Below are 12437 nucleotides of genomic sequence, written 5' to 3' on the forward strand. Positions count from 1 at the left end.
TGTCTCATTTTTGGCACGGAGGTTACCTCAGCAGGTGGGTGCTTGGTTTAATTTCAACAACTATACTTGTTCATTTCTCTGTATAATTATGAGCATTTTTTAGTAAAAGATCTTGCGACTATTGACGACTTCCCCATCTATTTAAGCTAGTATTAAACAACTTCTTAGATGTTATTCTTTGCCATCTGATGGGAATCCATGATTTTAAATATGCTCCATTGTTCTTTTATAGGCCTCTAGGTTCATTTGAATTTAAATACTGTACATTAGACTAGTGGTTTCCATACTTTATTTTCCAGAGGCCCACCTAAAATCAAACCAAAATTTCAAGGCACACAATGTTCATATCAAGGCAAAATAGCCTGTTTTACATGTGTGAATTTATCTTTACTTGTTATATAGTTGTAGTAAAGATATGGCTGCACAAACTCATGGTATACCTAAACTTGCCTCAAGGCACATCAGTGCGCCTTACCACACCATTTGAGAACCACATGCTCAGACTGAATGGAAGATGTATTGCAGTAGAACTGCAAAAGTAAGCTTTGAATATTGATCTTTACAAAACAAATAAACCTAAATCTAAGTTATGTCATACTCTAGACCTATGTATAACAGAGTCAGTTACCTTCACCTGCTGATTTAAAAGAAATACCCAAACAAACTCTTTCCTGTATCTTACTGCCGAAAGAAACAACAACTCAACGTGTATTTATTTCAGTGATGACCAAATCTTCCCTTAAAGGGTTAAATTTCCAGATTGCAATTACATGTTAAGGATTAGGCAAATCATACAAAATGCTCCAACATACACTGGAACATTACAAACATAAAACTAACTCTATTCTATTTCCCTCCTTCAATAGCAAACTGCTATACACCAAACTGATTTTAAAAAGGATGTTGTATGTTGATATGTTTGTTATGCTGTGCTGTTTTTATGTTATGTTAACTGTAACAAAGTTATTTGAAGTTTAAATTTAAAAAATCGGAGTCACAGACATCATGGTAATTTATTAAAGGTGAGGGTAGTAAGAGGCTTTTCAAAGTTTGATATTTCAGTAGTTGTTGAATCAAACTGATTTTATATGGTCAAAAAAGAAAATTAAAGTGTCTATAAACTTTGTGTGCTGCACATCAACACAAAAGAAAATAAGTGATTTTAGAATGTAGTAAATTTGTCATGTCTGTAATTTAGGACACCAGCATCACTGAATTGATCAGAGAAGGATGACATAGAATAAAAATGGCTGAATTAGACTTTCAGAGCAGCTTACATGGGAATGCTTTTATAAAAAAAAAAAGACCATTCACTATTTCACTCATGTCTTGGTGTTAGATCTTGTTTAACAAACCTCGAAAGGAACAAAATTCACAAGGCATCAGCATAATGTAGTTTCAAACTGAAGAGTTGTGTGTAGTGAAAAAGTAATCACTCTCCAAAGTGAAATTTACCCATGAAAGAAATATAGGTGTTAACTCCAGGTGTCTGCAGGACGGTTGTCATTGTGACACTTAGATTTAGGTTTTAAATAAAGCTGACAGAAATTGCAGAAGAAGAAAAAAAACGGACAGAGCATCTATTTGTGGACCTCTCACTTTCTTATACCAAGAACCAGGTCAGAAACCTTGAGGTTTGTTGGGTTCTGACCTCAGCCAACATGAATAAATGACCTCAAAGTTTCGTTTTTTAGTCTCAGAAAAGTGTGCTGGATTGAGTGTTGTTCCAGAGCATACAAAGACTAGTTTCTACTTTAACAACCTGCAACAGCTTGGTGCTGAGGGACTCAACATCTATGCTCGAAAGAAACCAAATGATATGTCTTTGTATCCTGACAGAAATCATATTTTTGATTTGAATATTGGATAATCCTTTTACCTTTTCCTTGAGCTTCTAATTGGTTTGTTATGCTATTTTTTGACTATTGGAGCACATCATATTTTCTTTAATCATTTGATCATTGATAATTTTTTAAAATGCATTGTGCATTTAAATTGTCATTGGTAACTTCAAGTTGCATTCATTGTTGTATTTCAAATGTTCATGTCCCTGATGTTTTAAGCTTGTAGCACTTTTGATTGTGTGTGGGTTAAAGACTAGCTAAGTTGAATTGAGTCAGCTTTTAAATATTATTCCAAATATAATATAATATAATATAATATAATATAATATAATATAATATAATATAATATAATATAATATAATACTTATTAATCCTAGTCCAGTCAGCCCCCTTTGGACCACGATCTGGATAACTATGACCTGGATAAATGAGAACCTACAAAAGCCAAGTATTAGCTATATTCTATTATAATAGGAACCATGACTTTGAGAAATATTCTTGAGTCCCTTGTGAGTTAGAAGGCACTAGAGGGCTGATATTTAAAAATACTATCTTCTAAAAGAGTATCAGATCTCCACAATCCTCACCCTGCACATCCTGTGATGCTGTAGAGTTTAAAGATATCCAAAAAGACATTGTTTCTGTTAGTGTGAGTGAACTGGATTCTTTTTTTTTTTTTTTTTCCACGCTCTATGCTGCAGTGCATCACCTCATCATTTGAACTGTAGTGCCCTCTGGAGATGCAGCATCAGGCCATCTTCTGCTATGTTCACTAAAGCATATGATACATCTATTAATACAAGGGTAAAAATAGGGCAAGTTATTTTGGATGCTACAGTATCACACACTGCCCTGCTCTCCTCCTTTGAAGAAGACATTTTTTAATTTGAAGGCCAGTTTTTATAAAGTGATTAAAAATATTCCTAGTCTAGACAACCTAAGAGATAAAGGCACTGGTGCAGGGAAGATCTGTATATATTGATACTGTGGGAACAAAACATACTTACACGCTGATAGACATGTGTCCTTCCCCGGGTAGTTTTGACACCATAAAGTTTGAAGTACATTCACTGTCAGTGTATACACAATATGACTCATTTTCCTGTTTGTACAACAAAGTCTTATCTATTTGAAGATTTCCGTTTGGACCGGGGTTAATAATTTATGATATGATTAGAGAAACCATAATAAGACACGTGGACTTGATTAGAGCAAAATGAGGGTCTTTAACACGTACTTTGGACAAAGACACACACTAGATAGATAGATAGATAGATAGATCGATCGATCGATAGCTAGATAGATAGGTAGATAGATAGATAGATGATGGATGATAGATAGATAGATAGATAGATAGATAGATAGATAGATAGATAGATAGATAGATAGATCGATAGCTAGATAGATAGGTAGATAGATAGATAGATGATGGATGATAGATAGATAGATAGATAGATAGATAGATAGATAGATAGATAGATAGATAGATAGATAGATAGATAGATAGATCGATAGCTAGATAGATAGGTAGATAGATTGATGGATGATAGATAGATAGATAGATAGATAGATAGATAGATAGATAGATAGATAGATAGATAGATAGATAGATCGATCGATAGCTAGATAGATAGGTAGATAGATAGATAGATGATGGATGATAGATAGATAGATAGATCGATCGATCGATCGATAGGTAGATAGATAGATAGATGGATGGATGATGGATGATAGATAGATAGATAGATAGATAGATAGATAGATAGATAGATAGATAGATAGATAGATGATGGATGATGGATGATGGATGATAGATAGATAGATAGATAGATAGATAGATAGATGATGGATGATAGATAGATAGATAGATAAATAGATAGATAGATAGATAGATAGATAGATAGATAGATAGATAGATAGATAGATAGATAGATAGATGATGGATGATGGATGATAGATAGATAGATAGATAGATAGATAGATAGATGATGGATGATAGATAGATAGATAGATAAATAGATAGATAGATAGATAGATAGATAGATAGATAGATAGATAGATAGATAGATAGATGATGGATGATGGATGATAGATAGATAGATAGATAGATAGATAGATAGATAGATGATGGATGATAGATAAATAGATAGATAGATAGATAGATAGATAGATAGATAGATAGATGATGGATGATGGATGATAGATAGATAGATAGATAGATAGATAGATAGATAGATAGATAGATAGATGATGGATGATAGATAGATAGATAGATAAATAGATAGATAGATAGATAGATAGATAGATAGATAGATAGATAGATAGATAGATAGATAGATAGATAGATAGATAGATGGATGGATGGATGGATGATGGATGATAGATAGATAGATAGATAGATAGATAGATAGATAGATAGATAGATAGATAGATAGATAGATAGATGATGGATGATAGATAGATAGATAGATAGATAAATAGATAGATAGATAGATAGATAGATAGATAGATAGATAGATAGATAGATAGATAGATGACACTGAAACATTCTTGCTTTGTTGTTTTTTTAATTAAAGCTCCCGTGAGAAAATTTTGGTTTGTGTCACTTTGGCTCCCCCCTGTGGACATAGCAGTACCTTAGCAGCACATCAAAGAGTGCTTTATTTTGTCTTTGACACCTACCAAGTGGCAGCAGTTGCAAGAACAAAAAGTGACAATAAAGAAAAAAAGCCCGTCTTGACACTGATGATCATGTTTACTTCTGAGGGTTATAATGAAGTGTAATTAAGTTGATCCATGACAGAACCAGACAAGAACTCCTGACAGAAGGAAAGGAAAATATGATATAAAATGAATCTGAAAAGCTGGAAAATTCAACTGAAGTCAAATGAACTCTTCTGATCCAGCCATATGAGTGCTACTAAAGACTGAAATCATGCTAAAGAGCTGTTCAAGTCAATCAGTCAACACTTTAATATCTTTTTTGTCTTCCTGACCTCACATAACCGTTCAATCTCTGACCCACTAACAGCAGCATGACTTTGTTTTCAAAGATGCTGATTGAAAAGCTGCTTGAATCCCAGGTACCAGGGGCTGCTGGGGTGGCAGGTGACACTTCCTACTGGGTATGGTAAGTGCTGATGTATGTACACAAAACAGTGGTGTTATTGTAGCAGAGACCCCTTGCGTGAGTGCGCCCATTCTTCGCCTCATCAATTGAAAACCGGGCGGTGAGCTAAGCTGCTGGTCTGGCAGAGAGCCAGCCGGAGGGGACGATGCTTTCAGGGGGAGAGAGCCCCGCCATCCCCCCATCCGCCTTTTAAATATTCCCATTTACCCACAGAGGGGAAAGTGGGCTCCTCATATATGATAATGAGCAAATGCAGATATTTGAATTGTTTATGTAACTGCAAGCACAAAGCATGACCACTAGCACGGTTTCAATTCCAGTCCAGCTGATAAATCATAAACTGATTATTGATTATTTTCACTCATGACTGCGGTGAGGGTGTAAGCTGCATGATCCTCACACCAGAGCCACAGCTACTGGAAACGTTTTATGTCGTCTTGCGTCAGTTGTGCACACCCCACAAGGGTTAAACCGCGCAACGTGAGAAGCCTACTACGACTTCATTCAGTTTTGCCACGCCCTTCAACGTAAACAAATGGGGGCTTGACCAATAAGATGCACGATAGATCAGCCGATGATCAGATGACTGAAAAGGGGAAACTATTTAAAACTCTAATCACTCTTCTTATGCTAGTTTATACATTTCTTTAGCGGTGCTCCAACAGGCGCGCGCCAGTACGCACCACCGGCGTCTCTGTTGCTCTTTTGTCACTGGATCTAAACCCCCTTACTTTCCCATCGCGCTTCCACCGGCATCACAGAGAGACATTTTATATTACCAGGACGGTTTTACTCCCCAACACGCTCCTGTGACTGAGAAATGAATCATAAAGCTCTTTTTCTGTGGATTTTCCTACAGTGTGCCGCCGCGCTCCTCTCTTCTGCTACTGAGGAAAACGCCGTTCTTAAAGGTAAGGTACTGCTTTGGGTCTTTTGTTCATTTATTTGCATGATTATTTTCTTTCACAGCATCTATGGGGAATGTCAAAACCTGGCAACAAACAAGGGGAGGTAGGGCAAACATAGGCAAAAGAAAATCCGTGAATGAAACACATACTATGTTTTCTTGCAGAGTATTCCCCCAGTTAAGCAGCTTGATTAATGTGCATCTTTTTGGACCATTATGCTAAATTACAATTCCTAGCAAGTGTGGCGGAAAAGTCAGTGAGCCACAAAAGCGGGGATGGATTCACAAGAGGTACCGGCGACGTGTCCTTTTCTGGAGAGCGGCAGCTTTGACGCAAACTCTCCAAGTGGAGGACACAACGCCACGTCTGTGTGGACTAGGCAGCTTGGAAAGATGTTCCGCTGAATCCGCGTTTTACTTCTGACCGCTCAGCCGTGCTTTACAACCCAGCTGAAGTCATTTTGGTGTGTGTGGCCAGCTACCAGAGGGTGTTGAGTTCATTTAAATTCAGATCTGACGTTTGTCATATGCGTAAACCTGATTGGTTTTAGTTCGTCATTCTTCCTTATCGAGAGACAAATGAAAAGACAGCAAAATATTGGTTCGCCAGGTAATATTATGATCATATTTTAAAACAAATCAGGCATTTGCTGTTCTTTTTTTCTTAAAATCTTGGTTTAAGTTCTCTAAATGCCTCATGTGTCAGTCAAATTCTTCAATCGTACCGTTTTAGCCTCAGGTCGGAGCGCACAGTGTTGAAGTGTTATAATTACATGAGCCCAGGCAGCAACTGTGTCAGGGAGAAGAGGAGAGCATGATTTAGAAGATGAGAGGAAGGGTGGCGGTGAGATTTTGGCCCCGAGCCTAACTACCCGGTACAACTTGCTCCCAACCGGCATTATCAGATCAGATGTTGGCTGTGAAAGCGAAGTGATTGGCTGTCACAGTCTCTCCCTGAAAATGTGAAAGGGGATTGGCTGAGGGGTTTCTGAATCATGTGTTTGAATTAGTCTTTTGATTCATATGATCCCAACCCATTCATAGTAGGTATTAAAAAGCTGTAACTATAATCCTTTAATTTGTGGTGATTTTCCTCTCTTCCCTCAGGTGAAGACAGTGAATTTCCTGAATCATCAGACAGCAAGAGTCCCAATGCCATCATCAGGTACAACATGAGAAAGAGTTTAGACCTGGACCATGACGGCTGCTACCTGCAGGCCGGCAAGAGGGAGTGTCTAGAGGAGTGTGGCTTCAACGCTACAGCCAAGACCATCTTCATCATCCATGGCTGGGCTGTACGTTTGAGTTTATACCATGCTTATTCACTCTCTTTTTCTCTATCTGGGTCCTTCTTGACAAACTGGTGGGAGTGAAGGGATCTTGGGTGTTTTGTGAAGAAGGAAGAGTTGTCGCTCTGACCCCAGGCTGCTTTGATTGTTGGAATTTATCATGTGGATGTGAGCTTGCAGAGTATCACAGAGAGGTCAGCAGGTTAAAGTAGTCTGGCTCTGCCTGAATGAATGAATAACTCCTCTTGTCTCTTTTTTTTCTCCTCCCTTAGATAAGTGGGATGTTTGAAAACTGGATGCACAAGCTGGTTGCTGCAGTGATGCAGCGGGAAATGGAAGCCAACGTGGTGGTGGTAGATTGGATACCCATGGCCCAGCAGCTGTACCCTGAGGCGGTTAACCACACCAAGACTGTTGGCCTTGATATTGCTGCCTTGATCAACTGGCTTCAGGTATGCACAGTCATTTCTGCTCCTCTAAAACCAGTGAAAGTGAAAACCAACATATGAAACCATAAATGCTGAAGCTGTGAGAGCAAATCATGAAGATGAATTTCTTGGCTTTTATGAAGGTGTTTTCAAAAAGTAAACTTTCCCAGCAATAGCACTGTACCAGTATATAATAAGACTTCACTGAGCATAGGGGAAGAAATGAGGGTGACAAGGAGCCCCGGCCTCCCATTGAGATCTGATCTGCCACCCCAAAAATTCATGGCAATGACTGGCTCTCTGCTTTCTGCACAACTTAAGTTAAAATCCACATTTCTAACAAAAGATTGCAAGTAGCGTCTCTTGCATTTCCTTATGTTAGTACTTGAAATTGTGACTTTGGATGAACATCTTTTGAGTCAGTAGGAACCTAGAAACATTTTTATTTTGCCACAATGTTGTGCTACCTTTTAAAAGTGATAAAACATCTTTAGATACACTAACTGGCTGAAATGGATACACTTAGCAAATGCTCTTCCTTTATGACAGTGAGCATATAAACCTCTTGCCACGCCTGCATAAGTCAATGCCCCAGTCTGGCCAACCCAGTCAAAAGTCTGGCTCCACCACTGGCTGAACACATGCACATGTTTTCACTCACCATCGATGTAGCTTGTCATAAAGTAACGGCTACTTCAGTATGTAGGTCAGATGGATAAATAGCCCTCGTCCATTCCCATATGTTTGGTATGTGTTCCTATAAAAGATTTATGTGGTAGAGTGTGATCTGGTTGTTCAGTGTGTAATTCTGAGTGACAGAAGAACAGCTGAGAACTGCAAATCCACTAAACCTGCCCTCCTCAACCTTTTGTTCACATGACAGAACTGTCAAAGCTTGTCTGAAGAGGTGTAATGGCATGCTGCATATCTAACCTGCTAATCTGAGGTTACCCAGAGGCAGTAGCTCAGTTCGTCTTCATAGATCAGAATCTGGATAATTTGTCCCTTTTTTTAAGATCAATGCTAATCAAAGTTTTATAAGGATGTTTATATTTTCTCTGAGACAAAAATGACAATCCCTTTTAAGCAGGACTGTTACAAAATTGGACCAAGCACAGAGAATTTCAAGTGAGGAGAGATTTAGGCATCCTGCCATGTAGTTGTAAATGTAGACAAAGGGTGTTTCATGGAGATAGACTGAGACAGATGGTGGAGGCACAGTTGTATGAAGGGAACTGTCAGTGATTCTGTCCGGGTTAGCTAAGCTTGGCTCGGCTGAAGGCCCAAATGATCAGCGCTGGCTGAAATCCACGATTTATTCAGTTTGGGTTCTAGTTGGCAGTTGCTGATGTTGTAGTTGTTTTCCTGACAGGATGAGCTGCAGCTTCCTCTGGAGAGAGTTCACCTGATTGGCTACAGTTTAGGAGCTCATGTAGCCGGCTATGCTGGGAAATCTGTGCGAGGGACCATCGGCAGAATAACTGGTATGTTCAGTGGACTTTAATACGCGGTAAAAACTTCTCAAAGAGTTGGCTGGCTCATTTTACTGATGCTGTGTATCATTTTTATTTCTGTTAGGTCTGGACCCAGCAGGACCAATGTTTGAGGGTGTAGATCAACAAAAGCGTCTCTCACCTGATGATGCTGATTTTGTTGATGTTCTGCACACATACACGCGCGAAGCTTTGGGGGTCAGCATAGGGATCCAGCAGCCAATTGGAGACATTGATATCTACCCCAATGGCGGGGATGTGCAGCCTGGCTGTTCTCTGGGTGACGTGCTGGCGGTGGCTGGAAGTAAGTAGAAAACAAATGGCTGTTTCTAAAAGGCAGCCCTCAGCAATTTTGCACCTAATCTTTTAGTTTACTGGGCTAATCCTATAGAGTTGATAAGCTACTATAAAATTACACCAAGCATTTGTTCTGGGTTTTGCAATTCCAGTAAACCTAACCAGCCTTCCTGTTTGTCTCCAGATTTCATGGAAGTGGTGAAGTGTGAGCATGAACGTGCTGTGCACCTGTTTGTGGACTCTTTGATGAACAAGGACCACATGAGCTTTGCCTTCCAGTGCACTGATCCTGATCGCTTTAAAAAGGGTATCTGCCTCAGCTGCCGCAAGAACCGCTGCAACAACATCGGCTACAACACAAGAAAGATGCGCAAGAGGCGCAACAGTAAAATGTATCTGAAGACACGTGCTGACACCCCCTTTGGAGGTGAGTTTGAAAAAGGATGCATTCAGTTATCATTACTTTTTACTACCTACAATGAAACTGATAAGAACCTCTACTATACCTTATCTTTAACCTGGATATATAACATGGTTTATGATTCAACGGCTGGCAGAATAAACTACTACTGTATACAAACCAACAGTGGATCAAACATTAACTGTTTCCACGTTTTCTCTTAAGGTTACCACTACCAGATGAAAATGCACGTGTTCAACAGAAAACAGGCAGATGATGCAGATCCTACCTTCTATGTCAAGTTATACGGAGCCCACAATGACACCACAAACCTCTTCGTTGATGTGTATGTAACTTATTTGGAAATTAACTTTTTTTTTTTTTCTTTTAACAAAATGCATTACAGTTCATGCACAAACTTGTAGCTTCACTGTCCTTTTGTAAAAACTGCTGTGGAATGAATTTGGATTTTATACTTTAACTTTGTTGGTACGGACCTTTTCAAAGTGGCATTCCCAGTCTTTGTTAAAAAGAGCAGGCCTAGACTGGTAGAGAAACTTGTGCAACTTTTACCTCAAGTTTCTATATGCCTCTGCTGAGTTGTCTTTGTCATCTTAGGTGTAAAGTTATCAAACTACAGCAGAGATTTAGTAAAAAGCACTTCAAGTCCAATTTATGGGCACCTGACTTAACCTTATTTCCTCTGTTCTTCTAGCCATGACACAAACACCATTGGTCTAAACCTGACCAACACCTTCTTGGTTTTTACTGAAGAGGATATCGGTGACCTGCTGAAGATCCGTCTGAGCTGGGAAGGACAGTCTGAATCCTGGAACTCTCTCTGGAAGAGCTTTAAGAAAACCTTCTGGTCCTGGAACTCCAAGCCCCCCAAACCTGTACTAGAGGTCCGTCGTATTCGTGTGAAAGCTGGAGAAACACAGAAGAAGTAAGTACTGGGAAGAGCTGTGACAAAACCACAACTTAGGATTTCTTTTTCTTGGAAAAAAAAATTACTGACATGCCTTTTTTTGTGTTGTCATAGGTTTACATTCTGTGCCCAAGACCCTTCACAAACTGAAATCTCACCAGGGGACTCTATTACTTATGTGAAATGCCGTGACGGCTGGGAAGTAAAACCAAGAAAACGGTATAAAACCAAATAGAATGTTACTCATGCATAAATTTATAACATTTGATTGCTTTCAGTGATGTTTATATGATCTTAATAATGAAAATCCCTCTGACCAACAGGCTGGCCATGTAAAGACTCAGCACTTCCAACAACCAATGCACCATCACCATGGGGGACCCAACATGGATCAGAGAAGCACTGCCTTCTCTTAATTTGAGCACTTTTATTAGGAGGAAGATTGATCAGCGCACGGTGAAGGGGGCTTAACTGGAATCTAAACTCAAAGGTCTCAGTTCGTTTCTGGAAACAAGGAAGCTGGGGTCTTTCCAGCCTATGAGGTTGCTGGAAAATGAGACGCAGGTTGGAATCGGGATACTGTGTTGAGATTACCGGCTGACGGAGCTGCAGAACGTTCCTTATGTGTGGACGAGTGAGGTAGAAAACAGATCTGTGCCAGTGGACATACACCAGCAATTGTAGTCGCTGTACTGTACATTTTTAAATATCTTTTATTTATGAAAAAAATGGAAGCACTGCAAGACCAACTTTATTTATCAGAGCACATCCCATAATGAAGCATGTGTTGAATGTGTTTCCCCTAGATGCAGTATTTGTGTGTGTATGTTGTGTGTGTTAAATGTGTGGGTGTGTGTTTGTGCTTGTTGTGACCGAGACGTGTGCCTTTCTGCTGAGAGATTACTGATACACTGTATAACTGAAGGAGATCAAGGATCTCATTGCACAGAGTCTATTTGAGGTTTTGTGCATAGAGTTACTGTTACTGTATGTGGCTTATTTTGGGGGTGTATTTATGTATATACTGTAAATAACTTTTTTTGGAAAAATAAATTCACGCTATTTGTAGAAACTGTTGCCTTTGTCTTCATTTGAACCTTCACATAAAGACATCTGAATGCCTTTATAGTCACTTACCTCAGTGATGACTGAATTTGGTGATTAATTTTTAGAATTTTTTTTTTAATTTTTAAGAATGCATTTTGACTGTTTTTTGGTTTCCTGCAACCTTGCAAAATTCTTCACATTGACGTTCTTCCTGTTAACTTTTATGCTCCACTGAGTGGGGGAAAATGAACACAACCATTGTACTCAAGTGAAAGTACAGTAACTGTGGTTAAAATAAAACTCTGTAGCAATCATCATGAAAACCAGGGCTGAATCTTCCTGTGCTAGATATGTTTTGGGGCTTTTTTGCCTTTAATAACTGATAAATGGGGCAGTGGATCAAATCAGAAAAGGGGATAAGAGAGTGGAATATAAACATGTAGGAAAGGGGCCACAGGCCGGCCTTGAACCGGGCCGCCTGCATCCATAAGATTACCTAGGATGAAAAGGATTTTCTTGAAAACTATTAAAAAAAATGATGCTTCAATGTTGCATGATGTGTAGAGCATAATATTTCTGCTGCAAAAATGTATGAAACTATTCTTTGGCCCATTTCAGGTCAAACAAATACTGCAACTTCTGCAGTCAAAAAATTACAGTAGAACATACAGTTA

The 12437-nt window shown here is 39.0% G+C and overlaps 1 protein-coding gene across 1 annotated transcript; it reads left to right on the plus strand.

Moving 5' to 3' along the window:
- Nucleotides 1–5569: 5569 nt before the first annotated feature.
- lipg (lipase, endothelial) lies at nt 5570–11787 on the plus strand. Its single transcript, XM_041787926.1, has 10 exons — nt 5570–5885; nt 6989–7176; nt 7443–7622; nt 8971–9082; nt 9177–9395; nt 9573–9815; nt 10014–10134; nt 10504–10734; nt 10831–10935; nt 11040–11787. The coding sequence occupies exons 1-10, from the start codon at nt 5795–5797 to the stop codon at nt 11050–11052; spliced, it is 1503 nt and encodes a 500-aa protein (XP_041643860.1). The 5' UTR covers nt 5570–5794; the 3' UTR covers nt 11053–11787.
- Nucleotides 11788–12437: the final 650 nt, after the last annotated feature.

The sequence above is a fragment of the Cheilinus undulatus genome, linkage group 5 (genome assembly GCF_018320785.1).
Source record: "Cheilinus undulatus linkage group 5, ASM1832078v1, whole genome shotgun sequence".
NCBI classification, from domain to species: Eukaryota; Metazoa; Chordata; class Actinopteri; order Labriformes; family Labridae; genus Cheilinus; species Cheilinus undulatus.